The sequence below is a fragment of the Pipistrellus kuhlii genome, unplaced genomic scaffold (genome assembly GCF_014108245.1).
Source record: "Pipistrellus kuhlii isolate mPipKuh1 unplaced genomic scaffold, mPipKuh1.p scaffold_m20_p_4, whole genome shotgun sequence".
In the NCBI taxonomy this organism is placed as follows: Eukaryota; Metazoa; Chordata; class Mammalia; order Chiroptera; family Vespertilionidae; genus Pipistrellus; species Pipistrellus kuhlii.
The window spans coordinates 3,515,858-3,539,272 of record NW_023425540.1 but is presented as its reverse complement, the minus strand read 5'-3'; the positions used below and the strand labels follow the sequence as shown (position 1 = coordinate 3,539,272).

Sequence of the window (23,415 nt, the reverse complement as noted above, 5' to 3'; positions counted from 1 at the left end):
ACAAAATAGGAGACATACAATAAAACCTCTTAGCCTTTTTAAAAATAAAAATGCTATGACTTTTTTGGATTGCCACGTTTAGCCAATATTCACAGAGCAGCTGTGTCACTTGACTTTTGCCTACCCCGTCCCTAAAAATCTATTCTCCGAGGATTAAATGGGTCACCAGGCCATTATTCATGAGGATGCACCATAGACACACCTGAAGATAACACTTAAACATAGGACCTATAATTGGTCTATTTGATGCAAAGAAAATATCAGTAGAATATGTGTTTACCCTGATGTTGAATCATATTTAAGGGGCACTAGAGAGATGCTATCTGACAGATACCATACAATGAATTCCCTTATGAGTAATGAGCCCTTCATTTATTTTCTGTTACACATTGGATTTCCACAGAGGATTACACTATGGGTTTACTTCCTGTTGATGATCCCTCTGCAGCTGGAGGTGGAGAAAATTAATTAGGGCCCCTCTATTGGCTGACAGCATGTTCCATGCTCAGTTCAGCCTTTGACCCTTTCCTTCCTGTTTGCAAATATTTTAAAACTCTTCCTGAATGCACATGTCATGCCACTTAAAATGGAATGGAAAGGGTGCTTGCTTCCCTGGAAAGTGTTTTTGTGATTTTGTATGTGTCCCCAACACCTCACTTTTCCCCACAGAATTAGGTTGATATTGACTATGACCAAATGACATAAATATCCTGTAACATTGCGTTGGCAACAAATAGTTGGATGTTGCATGCCAAAGGAACTCCATATCCAAAGAACAAATACAAACACACACACACACACACACACACAAAATAAATAAAAATAAAGAACACAGAGTACAAGCTAAGCACCTAGAAGAAGATACTGGCCTGGCTTTCCATCAAATTGAGGCAAGGAAAATGTAATAAGCATTATGTAAATAATAAACACACCTTTGTTCAATGTACTGTTTTATGATGTCCTTAATAAAGTTGAATTGCCTTACCATTGTAAGTCACCATGATTTGTTAACGCAAAGTTAACATATTTTAATGCAGGTGATGGGAAGGGTCACACAGTCACTTCTGTGGGCACAGACGTGGGTCACTTGTCTCCTCCAAACTCCTCTTTCAGTTAGTCCATTGTAACAGCTTCAACCTCTTTAAGAGGTTGCTGTAGGGGACCCTTTAATGAAACCCGAGTGTCTTGCAGGGGAAGGGAACGTCATCACAACACAAAGTCTTTCTATGTTGAATCTGAAATTCCAGTCTTCACCTTAGTAGAGACAGACACCTAAGGTCTGGTTGTGGCAGGCAGAAAGCACTTGGGACTTTTTAATAAGTCCCAGGTGTGAAAAAGAGTGATTAGTAAGGAAGGTAGGAGGAAATGAAGATAAATATCAATGGTTCCCAATTTTACTGCCTCCCAGAATTTGAAAAACTGATTTTACAAATCTTCCTAAAACTGACGCTCTGTAGAGGAGATGGGAGGCAGGTGCCATGGGAAATGTAAAGGTATCATCTAAACAACCAACTTTTAAAAATATTATTTTTTTATTGATTTCAGAGAGGAAGGGAGAGGGGGAGAGAGAGATAGAAACTTCATTGATGAGAGAAAATCATTGATTGGCTGCCTCCTGTATGCCCCACACTGGGGATTAAGGAAATGGAACCATGACCTCCCAGTTTGTAGGTTGACAATCAACCACTGAGCCATGTTGGCTGGGCTAAGCAACCAACTTAAATTCTAAAACCCAAGGGAAGGTAAAGTCCATAAATGAAGCATGTGGGATTCTGCTTGCTGCAGAAATGCAGTCAGCTCAGTCTAGCTGCTCCACAAAGTGGTCAGGCCGGGTGAAGGGCTGCATTTGAACTTTAAACAAGTAGATTATATTGAAGAAATATTATTCAGCAAATTGCAAACAAAAGCTAAAGTAAAAAATATTCAAGCAAAGGATAGAATAATCCTATATAATAAAAGCCTAATATGCTAAGTGTCTGGTTGTCCTGTCTTCTATTCAACCCATCAAATCATAACATGCTAATGATATGTTAAGGCCATTCAACTGCTCACTATGACCTACACTGATCACCAGGGGGCAGACACTCCAACCGGTAGGTTAGCTTGCTGCTGGGATCCTATGATCAGGACTGAGCAAGATGGGCCTGACACTCCCTGCAACCTTCACTCTCCCTCCCTGGCCCTGATCATGCACTGGTGGGATCCTTCGACCTGGCTTGCACCCTCTTGCAATCTGGGACCCCTCAGGGGATGTTAGAGACCCTTTTTCGGCCCTGTCCCACAAACCAGGACAAGGGACACCACTGGTGCATGAATTCATACACTGGGCCTCTAGTTAAATATAAACTGCAAAGGGCATGGCTGGAATGGATAAACATCTACTTTGTGCAAAGATACTGGGCTATTCCAGGAGTTACTCAGCATTTCAAATGCAATTTTCACCACCCGTGAGTTTTTAATCTGAGAAGAGCAACATTCTGAGATGCCCTAACTGAAATGACAGCGGGCTGGAGGGTGGGTGTGAGGAAGAGGCGAGGAAAGTTCACTGGGGAACAGTTGGGGCTGAAACCAACAGAAGACGGCTAGCCTTCATGAATGGACTGAGTCCTTGAATGGGCTTCCCGGCAGCCACCTGGAAAGAAAAGCTGCCCCCCGGTGCCACAGTGTCCTACTTACATGCGGACTTTCTGGCCTGTTTCCCACAACTGACACAGAAGCATCAAATACTTCTTCCTTACAGACGATTCACCTATCCCAGAATGTTCTAGAACTTTCTTTGATTTACCTTTTCCCTGCCCCCTTATCTAGAGACAATGTAAGTCCTTTCAAAGCAACTTACATCTTTCTTCCTCAAACACATGTTCCTGGCCATCCCAGGATGATGGGTATGCTTGCCTTCTCCATCCAACCCAGCTGCTGGTCTAGACCCGTGGTCAGCAAACTGCAGCTCATGAGCCACATCCGGCTCTTTGACCCCTTGAGTGTGGCTCTTCCACAAAATACCTCGGCCTGGGTGAGTCTGTTTTGAGGAAATGGCGTTAGAAGAAGTTTAAATTTAAAAAACTTGGCTCTCAAAAGAAATTTCAATTGTTATATTGTTGATATTTGGCTCTGTTGACTAATGAGTTTGCCGACCACTGGACTAGATGGTTTGTCCCAGAACCTGGCCCTTTTCTGGCTGGTAAGTAGCTCAATAATCTTTTCTTTTAGGAAAACTTCCTGTCTCCAAGTTTTTTGTTAAGCCTAATGGAGGAAGAGAGGCAAATGAGAGTCAGTGCATGGATGACGTAATGTAAAGCATATTTTAAAAGCCACAGAAGGCAAGGGGCTAGGGATTGATAGGAGAGAGAAATCACACCCAGCTCACAGCATGACACAGCTGTAGAAAAGGTGGTGTTTTATGATCAGAGAAATTTCATGCTTTATTATGTTTGGAATGTTACTTTTTCCCCCCTGATTATAAAACATACTGTAGAAATTTGTAAAATACATAAAAGCATTTAGTATAAACATCATTGCACCAAACATACAATAATACTAGTATTTTGAAGTATTTATATCTGTCTTTTCCTGCACATCTTTATGTTTTTTCTTTTTGAGAACACAGTAATAAACCAAATCATTTGACATTATACTTTTTATATATTTTTGTGTCTTCCTAGGGTTTGCCCTAACATATTAAGGACACTCTCAAATGCCATTGAGAAACATTGGAGAGAGAGGGACCAGGAAGTGTTAAATTAATCAAACAAGGAAGCCCTGAGACCAAGGTGGGCTCTAATGCTCTGGCATCGTGAGAAGCAAACAAAAACCTAAGCCTGAAAAGCCTCAAGATCGCGCCATCAAAACCTGAGAACGACCAACACAAACAGCCAATTGTGCTTTATGCCACAGCCCATCCACCATTTCCTTGTCTGGCTTCCACCTTTTTGTGTTTGTTTTTTTTCTGTGAAAGTCTCTCCTCAGTTCATGCTGGTAGAGCACACCTGACCACTTCCAGTTGGACACTCAGATTGGAATAGACTTTTGCTCTTCTAAATTCTTCAAGCTCTTAATATGCCCCGTATGTCTGTTAACGAGGCTGCTCAGAGATGAAGGCCAAGAGAAGGTGTCTGGGTTAAGGAGAGGTTGAGAGGGCAGGGCGGGGCAAGGATAAACTCCTGCCTCCACTGTGGGGCAGGGCCGAGTTATCCTCCATTTTGTAATTGGACCCTAGCCCTCACCCAACCAATCAGGGTCTGCCAAAGCAGTGACATCACCACCGGAGTAAAACCCAGGGCTTGGCAAAATTCGCTCTCTTCTCTGCCATGCTGCCGGCGTGAGTGGGACAGAGCCCATGCTAGCATGGAATAGGCTCTTTTGTTTATTGGGACTCGGCTCCCTGGTGTCCTTGGGGATCTCGAAGTCTGGGTGTAACAAGGCCACAAAGGGGAAGCCACAAGAGCCCCCAAATAATTCTAAAACGGATGAAGACTACTTCAAGCTTGCCTGAAAGACGGTGATCACCATGGTGCCAAGCGTGGCCTCCGTTTTAGTCACCTGCCTCAGCATACACAAACCCTATTTATGAAAGGACGAGGGCAGGTTGATGATTGTGCTGGTACCCACTTCTGGCTCCATTAAAATTCCAGAACAGTCCAATGACCATGCTCCCTACATATAGGCCACACAGAGCTGAGAGAAGATGGTCTGTAAAAGCCGTAGGGCTGTTTGCGATCACTTATTTTATTGTACTTTAAAAAGAAAAAAAAAGAAAAAACGGTTGTGCGTTAAAATGAAAAACTCGGTTGTCATTATTCACAGAAATGGCAGGTGACAAATCCAAAGTATTTTTAGATCTCTCTCATTTGACCTTCTGATAATACACTTTATACATATTCCGTAGTTTAGTTTGAACTCTCCCCCCCCCCCCCCCCCCACCGAAAGGCATGTCATCCACAGTTTGTAACTCAAAATCGAGTGCATCTAGAAGGGATCTCAAGCCGTGTGGATTCAGTCATCCGTGCTTAGAAGCACGGGCGGTGAAGGAGACAATGTGCAGGCCACAGGTGGGAATAGCATCCTTTTTGTTTTTGTGGAAGATTATCCTCACCCAAGGATATTTTCCCATTGGTTTTTAGGGAGGGGGGGAGACACACAGAGAGAGGAACATGGAGGTGAGAGACACGTGGACTGGTTGCCTTTTGCACACGCTGACCAAAGGGGGTGGGGGGGGGGGGTGGGGGGTGGGGGGTGGGATTGAGCCTGCAAACTAAGCACCGCCCTTGATCAGAACTGAACCTAGTCAGCGGGCGGAGCTACAACCACTGAGCAAAACCTGCTAGAGCTTTTATTTTATTTTTTTAATTTATAGCATCATTCTTAAACAGTTATTCACTTTTTATTTCTCCAGGAACGGGCAGATATAGGGGCACAGCGGCTGGGTCAGGAAGATGGGAGGAAAAGCGTCCTAAGGGGACAGGGACAGGCCTGAAACCCCTCAAGGTCAAACCCGGGGTCATTCTGGACATGGCTCCGCGGACGCCACGCCCATCGCCCCGGGGGGCGGGGCCGGGCGCGCTCATTGGGCGGAGTCCGCGCCGCGCGCGTGCGCAGGAGGCGGCGGCGCCCTCGGGGCAGCGCGCCGGGCCGGCCGTGGGGACGCGGCCCCGTGCTCTCCGCCCTCCGGCCGCCGCCCTCCGCCCGCCGCCCTCCGCCCTCCGGCCGCCGGGACGCGCGGCCATGGCGCTGCGCGGGGTGTCGGTGGTGGAGCTGGCGGGCCTGGCGCCCGGCCCGTTCTGCGGGATGGTCCTGGCGGACTTCGGGGCGCAGGTGGTGCGCGTGGACCGGCCGGGCGCCGCGGGCGACGTGAGCCGCCTGTCGCGGGGCAAGCGCTCGCTGGCCGTGGACCTGAAGCGGCCGCGCGGGGCGGCCCTGGTGCGGCGCCTGTGCGCCCGCGCCGACGTGCTGCTGGAGCCCTTCCGCCACGGTGAGCGCCGGTCAGGCCGGCCCTGCACCCTGTGGAGGAGGCCCTGACCCTGGCCCGGGACCTGGCCCGGCCCCTGCACCCTGTGGAGGAGGCCCTGACCCTGGCCCTGGCCCTGACCCTGGCCCGGCCCCTGCACCCTGTGGAGGAGGCCCTGACCCTGGCCCTGACCCTGGCCCGGCCCCTGCACCCTGTGGAGGAGGCCCTGACCCTGGCCCGGCCCCTGCACCCTGTGGAGGAGGCCCTGACCCTGGCCCGGCCCCTGCACCCTGTGGAGGAGGCCCTGACCCTGGCCCGGCCCCTGCACCCTGTGGTGGAGACCCTGACCCTGGCCCGGCCCCTGCACCCTGTGGTGGAGACCCTGACCCTGGCCCGGGACCTGGCCCGGCCCCTGCACCCTGTGGAGGAGGCCCTGACCCTGGCCCGGGACCTGCACCCTGTGGAGGAGGCCCTGACCCTGGTCCGGGACCTGCACCCTGTGGAGGAGGCCCTGACCCTGGCCCGGGACCTGCACCCTGTGGAGGAGGCCCTGACCCTGGCCCGGCCCCTGCACCCTGTGGTGGAGGCCCTGACCCTGGCCCGGCCCCAGCACCCTGTGGAGGAGGCCCTGACCCTGGTCCGGGACCTGCACCCTGTGGAGGAGGCCCTGACCCTGGCCCGGCCCCTGCACCCTGTGGAGGAGGCCCTGACCCTGGTCCGGGACCTGCACCCTGTGGAGGAGGCCCTGACCCTGGCCCGGCCCCTGCACCCTGTGGAGGAGGCCCTGACCCTGGCCCGGCCCCTGCACCCTGTGGAGGAGGCCCTGACCCTGGTCCGGGACCTGCACCCTGTGGAGGAGGCCCTGACCCTGGCCCGGCCCCTGCACCCTGTGGTGGAGGCCCTGGCCCGGCCCCTGCACCCTGTGGTGGAGGCCCTGACCCTGGCCCGGCCCCTGCACCCTGTGGAGGAGGCCCTGACCCTGGCCTGGGACCTGCACCCTGTGGAGGAGGCCCTGACCCTGGCCCGGGACCTGCACCCTGTGGTGGAGGCCCTGACCCTGGCCCGGCCCCTGCACCCTGTGGAGGAGGCCCTGACCCTGGCCCGGCCCCTGCACCCTGTGGAGGAGGCCCTGACCCTGGCCCGGCCCCTGCACCCTGTGGAGGAGGCCCTGACCCTGGCCCGGCCCCTGCACCCTGTGGAGGAGGCCCTGACCCTGGCCCGGGACCTGCACCCTGTGGAGGAGGCCCTCACCCTGGCCCGGGGCCTCTTCCCGCTGTGCATCCCGGGCCTGCTGGGCCCGCGCTCTCCCACCCCCCCCCTTTCCCTGCCCAGTCCCCGTGTGTGTCTGTGCCTGCCTCTCCAAGGTCCCCGGGTCGGAGTCCTCTGAGAATCTAAGGGAAGGCACAGGCCTCTACCCGGAAAGCGGCCTGAAGGCACGGCACAGAGCCAACGGCCTGCATTTCGGGGAGAGGGGGTGGGATGATGTACCCCCTGACCCAGGCTGACACCTCTGCCTCCAGAGCAGGTGATCCCCAGGGCCAGCATCAGCTCAAGCTCATGCACACCGCTCCCTGGAGCCACCTCCATCCATCCCGTTAGTTTCAGGGTTCGCAGGCAGGTGATGCCCTGGTCTCTCAGGCACACCCCTCCTTTCGAGCCGTGGATTTCGGGGGCGAATACACAGGGGTGTACAGAGGAACCGCCGCCCCCACAAACCCCAACCCCAGCCCATCGTCCTCCCTCCTGCCCTGGCTTCTCCTGCGTCCTTTATCTCAGTGCGTGGAACCATGTCCGCCCCGCTGCCTTCACCAGAAACCTGCCTTCACCCGGGACTCAGCTCTCCTTTCACTCCGCCAGCCCTTCTCCCTCGGGATCCCGCTTTGTGTCCGCACCTGCCGCTGCCTACTTGGGGCGCTGGGGTCACAACCTTGGCAGGTGCTTCTTGCTGGGTCTGCAGCACTGGGACCCGCTCAGGGCAGTCCTGCTCCAGGACAGACCCAAAGCTTCGCCAGGGGTAGAGCAGGAAGTGGGTCAATGTTTAGTGAATGGATTGGATGGCTGCGAGGCGCCAGGCGTTGTTCAGATGGCACTGGTCGGCAAACTCATGAGTGCACAGAGCCAACTACCAACAGTACAATGATTGAAATTTCTTTGGAGAGCCACATTTTTTTAACTTAAAACTTCTTCTAACACCACTTCTTCAACATAGACTCGCCCAGGCCGTGGCATTTTGTGGAAGAGCCACACTCAAGGGGCCAAAGACCCGCATGTGGCTCGCAAGCTGCAGTTTGCCGACCACCGGTTCAACCCATCTCCCCTCACAGCCAGCTTGGAGGAGAGTATAATTGGGGTTATATCACAATTTATAATCCCCGTCTGAAGATGAGGGAAGCTCAGACTGGTTAATCTGTCCAGTGCCTGGCAACCAGGTGGGAGATAGAGCTGTGAACACAGATGAAGCTGCAGGGTGAGGGCCTGTGCCAGGTGAGGTATTTATGTCTGAGGAGAACAGCACTCTTGCATGAGTTATAGTCTTAGGAAAACTGTTACAGGAGTGTGTTATGCAACTTTTAATCACTTTTATTTATTTTTTTAATAAATTTTTATTGTTCATATTATTACAAATGTTCCTTTCCCCCCCTTCTCACCCCACCCTCTGCCCTTTCCCCACCCCCCATTGTCCTCATCCATAGGTGCACAGTTTATGTTCAGTCTCTTCCCACATCCCCCTCTCCCCTTTTCCCCAAGAATAAATAGTTCACTCCCCTTCCATACCTCTGATTCTATTATATTCAACAGTTAATATTGTTCCTCAGATTTTTTTTTTTTAGTTTCCTTGGTTTTTAGATTCACTTGTTGATAGTTACGTATTTGTTGTTCATAATTTTTATCTTTATTTACTTTCTCTTCTGAAAGAACCCCCTTCAGCAATTCATATAATTCTGGTTTGGTGGTGATGAACTCCTTTAGCTTTTTTTTTATTAGTGAAGCTCTTTATCTGACCTTCGATTCTGAGTGATAGCTTTGCTGAGTAGGTTATCTTTGGCTGTAGTTTCTTACTATTCATCACCTTGTATATTTCTTGCCATTCCCGTCTGGCCTGCATGGTTTCTGTTGAGAAATCAGCTGACAATCGTATAGGTGCTCCTTTATAGGTAACTACCTGCTTTGCTCTTGCTTCTTTTAATATTCTCTCTTTGTCTTTTGCTCTTGGAATCTTAATTATGATTTGTCTTGGTGTGGTCCTCTTTGGATTCCTTTTGTTTGGAGTTCTGTGCGCTTCCTGGACTTGTAAGTCTAATTTTTTCACCAGGTGGGGAAAGTTTTCTGTCACTATTCCTTTCAGTATGTTTTCGATATCTTGCTCTCTCTCATCTTCTGGGACCCCCATAATTCTGATGTTGGTTCGCTTGAAGTTGTCCCAGAGGCTTCTTACATTATCTTCAACTTTCTGGATTCTCTGGCCTTCTTGTGTCTGCGAAGGAGTGTCTTCTGGCTCTTTATGTTCCAAATCTTTGACTTGATTCTTGCGATCTTCCATTCTGTTTTTAGGACTCCATAAAATATTATTTATTTCAGACAATGTATTCTTTATTTCTTGTTGATCCCTTATTATTTCTAGTTGATCCCTTTTCATATCCTCATAGGTCTTGTTTATTTTATCGGCCTTTTCTAGGAGATTCTTGAACAACCTTATAAGTGTGGTTTTGAACTCTATATCCAGTCGCTTTTTGTCCTCCATTTCTTTCGTTTGTGATCTATTTGGTTTAGGCATTTTCGCAGGCAGCTTTCCTGATGGGGCAGGGTTTCAGGGTGGAGCCTACAGCCTTGGCTTCCGTCAGCCCCGCCCTATGCGACTCCTGAGACTCAGGGTCCTTCAGTACTTGTTGCAAGCGCCTCTGAGAGAAAGGTGCCCTCGATTTTCGCCTGCTGCCAAACTGTCTATGCTCTCCCCCAATGAGTCCGGTATTGGGGTTCAGTTCAGTTGGTAGTGGGATTGGAGGTGGCGTTCAGAGCAGTCTGGAGCCCCTGTCACCTTCCCGTCAGGGCAATCCCACGGCACAGCCGGCCGGCCCTTCTCTGCACGCAGTGTGCGCGCCTCCAGGACCTCCTTTCACCGCTTCCCCGGAATCCCGCCTTACAGCCCGGCTCCCTATGGATGAGCCTGGGTCCCCGGGGTCTGGCCTAGAATTGGGGTTCAGAGCAGTTGGAGCTGGGCCCAGCACAGTCGGAGCTTTTCTCTCCTTCCCGCTTGGGATGGCCAGCCAGGCACTCGGCCTCCCTCCTCTCCGGCTCTGTCCTCTCCAGCTCTGTCCTCTTCGCGCGCCGCGTGTCTCCGTACCTTGGGCTTTTACAGCTCCTCCGCGCTTCCTTCTGGTTTTCTCCTTGCTTCTTGTTGTAGAATTTCCAGTCAGTCGACTTTCCTGTAGTTCTGGAAATGTCCATTTTATATTTTAGTTGTATTTTGTTGAAATTGTTGTGTGCGGCTGCGGCTAGTTGCCTACCCGAACAGCCATCTTGGATTCTCTTAATCACTTTTAATTCCTGGAGGCTTTGGGTGCCAGTTACCTGAACCCTGTGCAGCAGATATTGTACTTGCTGATCGCATGAGCGCTTGGGTGCTGTTGTAGCTTGCCTTGCTTTCCGTGGGCATTCCCTGAGCTTGTCTGTGAAGGTACGGGTGCTAGGCGCTTTGAAGGCCTGGCGTGGGGTCAGGCAGGAATCCTGCCCCAGAGCTGAGCTGAGAGGGGAAGTGGCATGTGTACACCCCGAGGCCGCAGGTGGTGGCACCGATGCTGGCATGGAACAAGGAGAGGTCCTGAGAGGAAGAGCAGTGCTCAAACGTGAGCGTGGGGCCACACACAGACCCAGGGTAATAGTCCCACGAGGACACACCGTTTCTCATGAATGGCCAGGGAGAGGGCTTGAAGTGCTCGCTGCAGGGACGGAGAGGCCGGGAGGGAAATAAGGCAGGGCTGGACGGAGACAGCGTTCTGGGGCAGAAGCCACACCTTCCAGAAGTGGTGGCTTCCGAACGCCCGCTGGCTGTGTAGCTGGGACATGCTGATGTGTTTGATTCTGACGCCGCTCCTCCTCCACCCTCACTGGGAATCACTGCCTGAGTCACCACTTTAGACTTGCATGGACACTTGCAAGTCATGCCGTGCTGGGCTTAACAACACATGTTGTTAGTATTACTTGCAAGGGTGCTGTCTTATGTTTGCCCCATCCTCGATCCATGTGCCCTTAAGAAAAAAAATTTTTTTTTTCCTCGCAAGGTGTCATGGAAAAACTCCAGCTGGGCCCCGAGACCCTGCAGAAGGAGAACCCCAGGCTCATCTACGCCAGGCTGAGCGGGTTCGGCCAGTCGGGAAGATTCGCCACGGTAGCAGGCCACGACATCAACTACTTGGCTCTGTCAGGTGTGCTGGAAACATGACATCCCCACACGTCCCATCTTGTTTCCAGTCAGGTCCTAACGTCACACGGATTCATGAAAAGGAGTCTTTCACGGTGAACGTCTAAGTCGATCAGGACAGAACGGTGGTTCAAAAGGGCTGGCTTGTCTTGGAGCAGCCCCGCTCGACCCCGTCCTCGGTCTTCACACATCTGATGGGTGACATGCTCTCAGCAGTAGCATTCTTGCTACATGTGGAGTCACTTTGAGGGAGTGACTCCCTGCCAGGGAGTCAGGGCCCGCGTGACGATAGGGGTGGTTGCTCTGTCGTTAGAAAATGCTGGTGCGGTGTGAGTCTGACACCCCGCTTCCTCCACCTCCACTGAGAACTATTGCCTGGGTCACCATTTTCGATTTTTATAGATACTAGACAACTTGTTTTTCAGGTAGTAATATCACTTTATTTGAAATGTTATCTGTGAGAGCATGTCTTAGAATGGCCTGATTCTAGAATTTAAGGCTTGTGGGTTGTTGAGTAAATTGTCTCAAAGTCTGTGAGTACACCATTAAAGGTTGAGGAAAGAGTGAGTACAGAATTGGTTTTTCAAATCTAGTTCATCCCTTCTCTTTTTCTTGTGTTTGATTATTGCATCTTTTTCTAATAAGAATGGAAGTGCATTATGCTATTGTTAAGTCATAAACTAAATTGATAACAATCTTCCCCCCCCCCCTTCTGGAATCATTTTCCTCAATAGGTAAAAAACTTACAAATGAAATTCTGAAAACGTCCAGTGGAATGAAATTTTAGAGGAGCAAGAACAAAAGGAGGAGCCTGGCCAGAGGGAAAGTCTGGTTATTAGTAGGCTGGATGCCCTTAGGATTGGAAAAGCATCAGGGACTAGTTTCCATTTATGTCAGCAGCCGGAGAGACTGTGGCTCCTGTGTGCTCATGTATTTGTTTAAAGGAGACGGCAGCCTCACAGCAGTGGTCTCCGGCTATTTCGGCAGGTGTCCTGTCCAGGCTGGGCAGAAGCGGTGAGAACCCGTCTGCTCCCCTGAACCTCCTGGCCGACTTCGGCGGCGGCGGCCTCATGTGCGCGCTGGGCATCGTGATGGCTCTCTTCGAGCGCACGCGCTCCGGCAAGGGCCAGCTCATCGACGTCAGCATGGTGAGTGTCCCCGGGAAACGATGGCCCTGCCGGTGCCCCCTAAGTGTGATAGAGGCCGCCTCAAGTGTTTTTCTGAACAAGACAAGAGATCGGTGAGATTTGGAGATTGAGTCCAGGTTACCAGGGACATCTGTAGAGAAAAAAATAGCCTCATGTCCTTTACACACGTCAGAATGTCCTATCTTAATCAGGTGGCTATGGAGTCCGAGTCCATCTTATATAATTTTCATGACTCACCTGATTCTTGTGTTTTATTAATTTCCCCCAAGCTGTTTCTTGTGATTAGAATATAGTTTTTCAAGAAACCCTCATTCAAAACTGGACTCAGGAAGTCTTCCCTAGCAGAGAATATTCTTACGGATGTGAAGGTAAAATGGAGCCAGCCGGACCTTTTCGCTGCCCTTTGTAGGGGAGACCTCGGCATCATAATGCTTCGGCTTTGACACTGACCTTGGCCATGTGCTTTGTGCAGGGGGTAAGCTAGGCATTGTCCCTGCGTGATTTCTCCTAATGCAGCTTCGTTTGGAACACATGGTTATTTAACGAGCGGAACACTGAAGCATGGGAATGTGCCAAGGTCTCACAGCTGGTTGGTAAGGGCCCAATCAATGCCACTATATGGGAGATGGGGGTCGGACTGGAGGGAGATGAGGCTGGAGGCAGAGAGACGTTCCTGGGTTATTGCCAAGAGATGAGAGCAAGTACCGTGTAGTTAGTGGTAGAACAGGTGTGGATTGAAGGGCTATCTGAGATGTGGATTGCTGGGATTCGGCAGTTCACAGACAGCAAGGGGAGAGGAAGGATCGAGGATGGCTCCCTTATTTCCGGTGTGGGTGACCTGGTGAATATGTCACTGGCCCCTGCAGGAGGGTTACTGAAGGAAGAGGCAGTATGGGCAGTGGTCGAGGGCACAGACCCTGATGGCTGACTTCCTCCATCCTGGTGCTGCCATTTCCTAGCTCTGTGATCTTGGGCAAGTGACTTAACCTCCCAGTGCCTCCGCTCTTCGTAATAATGGCATCTGCACTTTGGAAGAATTCGTTGTTGTTACTAAAAAAAAGGAAGGGAATTTGTCTTCGGTGATTCCAGGTTTGAAGTGCCTGGAGATACCCAGATGCATACCTGAAGTTAGAAACAGGTTTCAGCCATCCGGGAGCATGCGAGACTGGTCTGCTAGGGAAGGGGGCAGAGCAGCAGCCAGTGCTAAGTGGGGGGACCAAAGGGAGTGTTGTCATGGAAACAAAGGAAAGAGAAAGCTCCAAGATAAAGGAATGGTCAGGGGCCATATATGGTGGTAATCTCAGTGCTTAAAACAGAAGAGTCTTATACAGTAAGCTGGATTTGTCATCGAGGACCTTGTGAAAGCTGTCTCCTGCCAGAATCCCTCATCTCTGGAGCCTTTGCCGTACTTTCTCCTCTCAGGCTCGGCGCTTGCAGCTCTGTCACTGCTTCTGTGCCTAGTGATCCTGCCCCCAGGGTGCAGCTCACATTGGCCTTTGTGCCCATCGATCTGTCCCCGCTCCTCGCACAGTCCCAGCGTGCACTAGGACCTGCAGTAGTGCCAGACTCACTTTCTACAGGGCAAGCCCAAGGCTGGGCGTGCTCTGTGTGTCTGCCTCCTCAGATGCCCACAGCCCCCCGGAGGAGGTGTGCTCCTCTCATCTGGCATTGGAAGACTTTCAGACCAGGGGAGCATGGCTAGAAAGGAGCTCAAGGGTCAGAAGTGCTGCTCAGGCCCTTTGACACAGAAGCGCTTGCTTTCCGTTATTGCCCTCTGCTGCCCTCTACTGGTCCCTGTGACCAAAAGGACTGAACTAAGGGTAAACAGGCCTTTAGAGTTTTAAGGAGAATTTTAGGCTAAGCACTTATTTCATAATAATTTAAATAATTTATTAATGACATTTAATTGCTTATTTACTAGTATGTAAATGTGTGTACACACACACACACACACACACACACATATATATATATAGTGGTATACTGGAGGCCTGGTGCACAAAATTCATGCACTAGTGGGGAGGTGTCCCTCAGCCCAGCCTGCACCAATCAGGGACCCCTCAGAGAATGTCTGACTGTGGAATTGGGCCTAAACCGGCAGTCAGACATCCCTCTCCTAATCCAGAACTGATCTCATTTGACCCAGTGATCCCTAGCAGGATGTCAGAATATATCCTAAGAAACCTGATCTACCAATCAGAATGAACATATGCACCCCTGTGTTCATAGCAGCACAATTTACAATAGCTAAGACTTGGAAACAGCCTAAGTGCTCATCAGCAGATGAGTAGATAAAATAACTGGTATATCTACACAATTGAATGCTACACTGCTGTAGAAAATAAGGAATTCTTACGATTTGCAATGGCATGGGTGGAACTGGAGAGCTTTATGCTAAGTGAAATAAGCCAGTTAGGGAAAGATAAATATCACATGATCACACTCCTTTGTGGAATATAATGAGCAACATAAACCGATTAACAAAAACAGATCCAGAGACAGAAGCATCGATCAGATCGTCAAACCTCAGAGGGAAGGTAGGGAGGGTGGGGAGAAGGGGGAGAGATCAACCAAAGGACTTGTATGCATGCATATAAGCCTAACCAAGACACACAAGAGGAGCATGGGGGCATGATTGGGGTGGATGGGAGAGAGAATGGGGGGATAAGGACACATATGTAATACCTTAATCAATAAAATAAATAAATAAATACTGCAATACTGCGAGATGCAATACAGTGAGGTGTGCCTGTATTTTGAGACTTTCTAGTGATCATTGAAGGTAAAATATTGTAAAAACATAAGTACAGTTTTCTTGGGCTTGGAGTCAAACTAGAATAAGTTAAATTTTACTTAATGTGACTTACCTTTAGAATGAGATATGTTTTATATATCTGTGTGTATGTGTTTATAAATACTGAGATCAGAAAATGGACTTCAAAAAGCCTTTGTGCTTTCTTTTTAGCTTTCTATCCTGATAGTTTTAACATATAAAAAAAGTAGAGAGAATATACTATAAATGAACTTCTATGTGTCCTCACCTAACTTCAAACATTATCCATATTTTGCCAGTCTTATTTGAAAGGGAGAACAAAGTAATACCTTCTAGTTTTCTGAACAGAATTTTCTGAATTGAATAATATAGAAACCAACTCTACCATAACTTAAATACCAAGGAAGTTGTATAATTAGATATAACCTTGTTATACTCTTAAGATAAACATTTTTGCACAACTATTAAAGAAAAGCCTGAGTAGAAAGTAGTATTCTGTTTCTTTAAAGGTGGAAGGCGCGGCGTACCTAAGTTCCTTTCTGTGGAAAACTCAAAACCTGGGCCTGTGGGACCAGCCTCGAGGGAGGAACCTGTTAGACGGTGGCGCGCCTTTCTACACCACGTACAGGACGGCCGACGGGGCGTTCATGGCTGTCGGCGCGTTAGAACCCCAGTTCTATAAGCTGCTGGTCAAAGGTGGGTAACTGTCCTGTGCCTCCCGCCCTCTCCTGTGGCTGCGCTTCAGCCGCTCTTTCAGGGCCTTTTGAAATCCATGATGTCTTTCTCTACATACCCACTGTATAATTAACCCAGTGACAGCCATCATTCTCCTGTGGGTATTACCCCATCTTTTAAAGTGACAGGTAATTTTATCCTATATAATAAAGAGTAATATGCAAATTGACCATCACTCCAACACGTAAGATGGCCACCCCATGTGGTCAAAGATGGCCACCCCCATATGGACAGAAGATTGCCACCACAAGATGGAGGGCAATTGGGACTATTAGGCCTGCAGGGAAGGGCAGTTGGTGAGGACTAGGCCTGCAGGGGAGGGAAGTTGGGGGCGACCAGGCCTGCAAGGGAGGGCAGGTAGGGGCAATCAGGCCAGCAGGGGAGCAGTTAGGTGTCAATCAGGCTGGCAGGGGAGTAGGTAGGGGGTGATCAGGCTAGCAGGCAGAAGCGGTTAGGGGCAATCAGGCAGGCAAGCGGTTGGAACCAGCAGTCCAGGATTGTGAGAGGGATGTCTGACTGCCTGTTTAGGCTCAATCCTGGGGTCAGACATCCCTCGAGATGTCCCAAATTGGAGAGGGGGCAGGCTGGGCTGAGGACACACACACCCCTGTGCATGAATTTTGTGCACCAGGACTCTAGTAATTCTACAAAATAGCTCAGATTTTAAAAAATAATGACCTCATTGTGGGAGTTCAGTGTTTTTATTACATTTTGTGCTCAGAGATTTATCTTGCCCTTGTGTGCTGTTATCTTATTCTTCCCTAGAAATGACCTGCTAGGCATCCTGTCCCCTGATAGATGTCCTCCTGACACCTCAGTGAGGGTCACAGAGCACGGAGACTTCGGTGACAGGTTTTGTTGGAACATGTTACTGTCACTGGTGCTTCTGGTGAGAAGAGTATACTCTGAAGTAGTGTGACAGCTGGTCACAGGGCATTTCTCTCTCAACTGTAGAGTTTCACTGTTAGGTAAGGTGGCTTTGCAGATGCAGTGTGCTACTCAGAGTTATGTGTATATCACTGCAATGACTGTTTTTGCCAGCATCAGAGAGCAATTTATGATCAACTGCATTAACTTCACCAACTTAAATATAGTTAAAAAACTATGGAGTTTATAAGCATTACAGAATTTATAAAGTAAGAAGTAAAAGGATTCTTTCTTGTCTTTCCACCTGGGGTTAGTTTGGGATGTAGCCTTCCAGTCCTTTTTTTGGGTGTACATACAAACAAAACTATTTTATTTTCAATTTATAATTTACATTAATATATGCAATTATATAAAATTATAATTAATAGCTGTTCCCTTTTATTCAACAACTAGAGGCCCAATGCACAAAATTCATGCAAGAGCAGGCCTGCCTTCCCCCGCTGCTGGCACCGGCTTCCCTCTGGCACCCGGGACCCGGACTGCCCTCACCGCCTCGGCTTCATCCGGAAGGTCGTCCAGAAGGACATCTGGCCTAATTAGCATATTATGCTTTTATTAGTATAGATAAAACAGAGGCATCATTTCTTGTCAGTATGAAAGATCTTCATTCTGCATTTTCAGAGCAGCTTACAGTTAGCTGTTCTTCTGCATGGGAGAGAAGGAAAGAGTTATGAAAAAGAGAATTACTTTATTAATTGGCTAAATTTACACAAAATATGCATAAGAAGAAGGGGCTTTTATTATTATTTCTCCCTCAAACGTCCACACTAAAAACCCCTCTTTTGTGAGGGAATAAATGACATTTACACCAAACCCTAGTCAGGTGGCCCATTTGGGTAAAATTTAATCAGCACTGGAGTCTGCAGGGTTGGAGCTTGTCCGTGTAAAGGAGCTGTCCTTCCTGTAACCCCCCATCCTGTGTGTCTGCGCGGGGGTGGGCCCTCCGAGGCCCTTTATGCTCAGGAGCAAAGCCTGCGTGCCCCGCCGGTGACTGGACGGCCGATAGATCACCTTCTGTCCTGTTTGCGCAGGAACAGTGCAGTGAGTCTTGGATACTTTACAGCTTTTTGCCTCCTCGCTCGCAGTGTCTTTAAAGGGGTGATGAGTCAAATAGCACTGTCCTCCAGGATGCTTTCATTTGATCAAATACAGAGAAATGAATACTGTTCATCTAATTGTAATCTTGAATTTAATCATTTACTATTAGGCCTCTTCCTTGAAAACTGAGATAGCCAGGAGTAAATTGTTTAAATTTTATCTTCGTGGAGTTGGGAGCATTATGTACATTATGAGGTTACTTCAGCTCAATCTGACAGATAGTAATATGAGGAAATTCCTTGAAAACCCATTCAGAGGGAAAAATAGATGTTTAAAACTAGACTGTTTTTCTAAAAACTATATTTTGTTGTTGTTGTTGATATGCACTTACCCCCTTCCCTCCCTAGACTGCTTTAGATGAAGTGTAAATAATAAAGCCTGGCTTGGAAAGTCTGTTTTGAATCCTGCCACCCCTCCTGCTCTGCCCTCCAGCCTTGGGCTCCAGCTGCAGGTGGAGTTTGAATTTCCTCTCTTGGCCCATGTGAGAAGCCCTTACAGAGCATCCTGTTTGGGACAGCAAGCTTAAAACTCTGTTTTGTTTTTTTATCATCGTTCCACCCAAAACATAATAACTTATGAAACTGTGTTTCTCCTCTCAGGTCTTGGGCTAGAATCCGAGAACCTGCCCCACCAGATGAGCATGGCTGAGTGGCCGGAGATGAAGAAGAAGTTCGCAGCTGCGTTTGCCAGGAAGACAAAGGCAGAGTGGTGCCGGATCTTCGATCGCACGGATGCGTGCGTGACTCCGGTGCTGACTTTCGAAGAGGTTGCCCATCACCCTCATAACAAGGAGCGGGGCTCCTTTATCACCGACGGGGAGCAGGGCGTGAGTCCCCGCCCCGCGCCTCTGCTGTCAGACACCCCCGCGCTCCCCTCTTTGGAAAGGGACCCGCTGATAGGAGAGCACACTGAGGAGGTCCTGAGAGAGTTTGGGTTCAGCCAGGAGGAGGTCGACCAGCTGTACTCAGACAAAGTTATTGTAGGAAATAAGCTGAGAGCGAATCTCTGATGCCCCTCCGCGCAGTGAGTCTGAATATCGCATGTACAGAACGGTACACAGATGTGTGCATGGGAACGTGAGGGGCAGGAGGGCAGCATTCCAGCTATTCTGATCAAGAAGCAGTAATGATCCCTTCTGAAAATGGTTAACATCAAGTGGCTTTTGATTGAGGAATGTTTTTAATTTATACTAAATTGTGGCAACTTTCTGTCTTGATAAATTATATTTGTTGATATTAAAACACAAATATTCATAATAGACTTTAAATGAATTAATATAATTTTTTATTAAATAAAGCTTTTTTGCCCTAAACTTGACTTGTGAGCTTTTACATCTGAAAAACTTTCAAGAAAGTCCTATGAAGTAGCACTTAAATAGCATATTGTGACTCATTGAAATATTTTTGGTTCTACTGTTTACCAAAACGAATGTCCTTAGATAGAAAAGTCTGATCCTTTTAATTTGATAAGGAAATTATTCAGCCAGTCTTGGAACTTCCTTCAGATCATGCCCACCACTGCCTCTGGGCCACCTACAAAGAGCCTTACACACACACACACTCACACACACACACACACACACACCCCGTGTGGCTGCCTGTTAGCAGCAGCCACTGTCATCCATGTGATAGGCCTCCCAGACTTCCTCCGTTTCCCAGTTTCTGGTTTCCAGCCCCATCACACCTCCCTCTGCCCCCATAGGTCCTCACTTCACGTAGGCCACTGCCCAGATGTCACTGTGCAGACGTCCTTTCCCACCCTGTCTAAAGTCCCAGCCAAGTTACCACTCGCCGGCCCTCGCCAGCATCACTGCTGACCCCAGCCCGCACTCCCTCTGAATCACTGCATCCTAGATGGAAGCTTTATATAGGATCTGTAAGTTTTAGTCACACCAAATCCCCCGTTCCTAGCACAGTGCCCAGCCTGTGGTGAACACGGAACATTTATTAATGGAAGTCAGAGTGATGTGCAGTCAGTCTCAGCTCCACGGCCCTTGTGCCGGTCCTCCTGCCCTTTTCTTACTCATCCACGCCCCGTCACCTCCTTCCTGGACTGCTGCTCAGCTTCCCTGTTCACTTTGACTTCCAGTGCATTGCCTTCGCTTATTTCCACCGTGGTTTTGACACCAGACTGGTCTCCTCAGGCCTGTAAAAGTCTTCAGTGTTCCTCTTTGTTCTTATGGGATAAAATACTAACTCATGTATATAGTATACAAACCCTTTACTAGTCATAAGACTTCCACCTCGTTGTCCAGTCCCACCCATACCCCTCCCTCCCCAGCACTTTATATGGGACTGGCTAAGGTTTCTAACTGTGCTTTGTTCCTTTCCATCGCTGCACCATGTTCCAGGACTAGCAATACTCCTGCTCCCTTTTGCTCCAGCCCGATGGCCTAGCAACCTCAGACCTGGCTCAGACACAGTCTTCCTAGTGCAGCTTCCTTCATTTCTCAGCCCTAGGGTGCTTTTGTACAGTGATTAAGAACTTTGGAGCAGAAAGGCCTTGGGTTTGAATCTCACTCTATCATGATATCTGAGACAAAGACTTGCCATGCCTGGTACATCCTAGGTGCTAGGTGTTAGCTCCTAACCTTAGCTCTTTCTACGTTCCCATTACACTTTGTACTTATTTCCAAAGATAGTCATTGTTTTTAGTGTCCTTTACATAGCTCTTCACTAGCTCCCGAACTCCTAGCACACAAAGGAGTCAGATGGAGATACTGTTACAACACAGATATCTGCATCCCAACCCTAGAGATTTGAATGCTGTGGGTCCAGGGCGGGACCCAAGAATTTGCATTTTTACCGAACTTGCTTATACTGCTCCCAATTCAAAGGCCACACTTGGAGTAGCACCATTCTAATGGATATGAACCCAGTAATTTTACCTTTTTACTGTCATAGGTGCTAAAAAAAAAAAAAAAAATCCGTTGAATAGATAAGTGAGGAAAAGGATAAAAATAAGTTGGCAAAAACTTGTAAATAAACAGATGGGCTGACTTAGAATATTGATTTCGGTGATTGATTAGCTTTTATAAAATGTTGAATGAAAAGTTTTTTGTAGGGTGTGAACTTTTAATGAATAATTGTTTATAAATAAAGTCACTAGCTTTCGTTAGTGACCCATACTTTTCTTCTGAAGAGTATAAGACCTTGTGCAGAAAATGCTATACTTTCTCTTTTTTCTAGTTATCTTTTGACAAAATGTATATTTAGAAATAGGCAAGGAGGCAGGTAAGAGGATGGAAATTCCAGTGAAAGAGGAATTATATTCATTTTGTTTTACTTAATTTGGAAATTTAAATTTATTGGGTGCATTGGTTAATATTACATAAATTCAGGTGTAAAGATCATAATTTGACATCTGTGTACTCTCCACCCGAAGTCTAGTTTCCTTCCTTTGCCATCCTCTTCACCTTTCCTTCTCACTTTCCCCTGGAGTAACCATCATTCTGTTGTCTGAATCTGAGTTTGTTTTTGTTTTATTAGTTTGTTACTTTTTGCTTTATATGTCATATATGAGTGAAATCATATGGTTTTTGTCCTTTTCCATCTGATTATTTTACTTAGCATAATTCTCTCAAGATCCAACCATGTTGTTGCAAATGGCAGTATTTTCCACTTTTTTTATGGCTGAGTAGTCTTCTTTCTCTAATCATCTCTCAATTGACACTTAGGTTGTTTCCCTCTCTTGGCTATCCTATCAAATAAAGAGAGAATATGCTAATTGACCATCACACCCTCACAAAGATAACAGTGCCCACAGCCAATAAGGAGGAAATATGCTAATTGACTGCCACACTCTCAAAGATGGTAGCACCCACAGTCACAAGATGGTGGCGCCCAGTTCCCTCAGCCCTGCTGGAGCAGCAGGCGTGTCGCACGGCTGGGCCCACCTCTAGGTGGGTCTGGCTGCTCCACATGCCTGCCTCCAGTGTCCCCCAGTCCCTTCAGCCCCCCAGCTGCCCAGGGTCAGCCCGAGGCACAGGCAATCTTCGGATGTTAGCTGCCCAGCTGCCCAAGGCTGCCTGAGGCTCAGGTATCCAGGGCCAGCCAAGGCTTGCACTGCCAGCACTGGCAGTAGCAGAGGTGTGATGGGGGCATCGCCTTCCCCTGATTGCCAGGTTACCTCTCACCACTGAGGGCTCCTGGACTGTGAGAGGGGGCAGGCCAGGCTGAGGGACCCCCTCTCCAGTGCATGAATTTTCATGCACCGGGCCTCTAGTTGTAAATAATGCTGCAGTGAACACAGGGGTATATATATCTTTACAAATAAGTGTTTTCACATTTTGGGATAAATACTAGAAGAGGAATTACTGGGTCATATGATAGTTCTATTACTAATTTTTAAGAGGCCTTTATACTATTTTCTATATGGCTGTACTAATTTATATCCTCATAAGGTGAATTGTATACCTGCATACATAGGAATTACTAGTATATTCTTAAATGCATAGTTCAGTATACATTTATTTCCACTCTCTTTTGATCCTACAATGTAGGAAGTGATGAAGTGCTACAAACTGTATGGTGATAATAAAAAGAACAAGTCACATGGGACAAAGTGACTGGTTGACCCTTCTAGCCCACCCTGCCCCCCTGCCCCAGGCCATCACCATCCTACTATCTGTGTCCATGGGTTATGCATATATGCATACAAGTTTTTTTATTGATCTCTTCCCACCCCCACTCCCTTTTAACTTTCTTTTTTTTTAATTTTAAAAAATATATTTTATTAATTTTTTATAGAGAGGAAGGAAGAGGGAGAGAGAGTTAGAAACATTAATGATAGAGAAACATCAATCAGCTGCCTCCTGCATACCCCCACTGGGGATGTGCCTGCAACCAAGGTACATGCCCTTGACTGGAATTGAACCTGGGATTCTTGAGTCCACAGGCTGGCGCTCTATCCACTGAGCCAAACCAGTTAGGGCCCTCCTACCTTTCTTGGTTCACATTTCCTTTAGTGTCTCAGTTGTTTTTTTCACAGTGCCCCTAGGTCAAAAGAAAGATCCAACCATTCCATTTATAATTAGGTCCCCCAAGTTTAAATACGTATATCCTAACAAGTAATTAGCTGTTTGAAAAAAAAAAAAAATACATAAGTAGAAAAAAGTCACATTTTAATTTTTATTTCATTCTTAATTACAATTTGTTACTATTGGATCATATATGCACCTATGTGACACAACAGTGTCATGTTCATAGAATCAAATTGGATTCTGCTACTCATTCTCTGGCAGTGCGATCTTATGTTGAAAGTGTGAACTACGTCACAAGGAGTTCACATGGTATCTCACAGATGGTTTCATTCCGTTTACTGTCTTCAATTGTTTAAATATCCTGAGACACCCCTGTAAATTCATCATAGT

General features: G+C 48.1%; 1 protein-coding gene across 1 annotated transcript in view; it reads left to right on the top strand.

The window, feature by feature from the left end:
- The window catches only part of AMACR (alpha-methylacyl-CoA racemase), a 28,612-nt gene extending 9,259 nt beyond the window's left edge, over positions 1-19,353 (top strand). Inside the window, exons 3-7 of the mRNA XM_036409335.2 lie at positions 5,714-5,968; positions 11,224-11,367; positions 12,351-12,511; positions 15,794-15,980; positions 18,644-19,353. Of these exons, the coding sequence (XP_036265228.1) occupies positions 5,722-5,968; positions 11,224-11,367; positions 12,351-12,511; positions 15,794-15,980; positions 18,644-19,053 (1,149 nt within the window). The 5' untranslated portion in view covers positions 5,714-5,721 and the 3' untranslated portion in view covers positions 19,054-19,353. The remainder of the gene's footprint in view (positions 1-5,713; positions 5,969-11,223; positions 11,368-12,350; positions 12,512-15,793; positions 15,981-18,643) is intronic.
- The last annotated feature ends 4,062 nt before the right edge of the window (positions 19,354-23,415 follow it).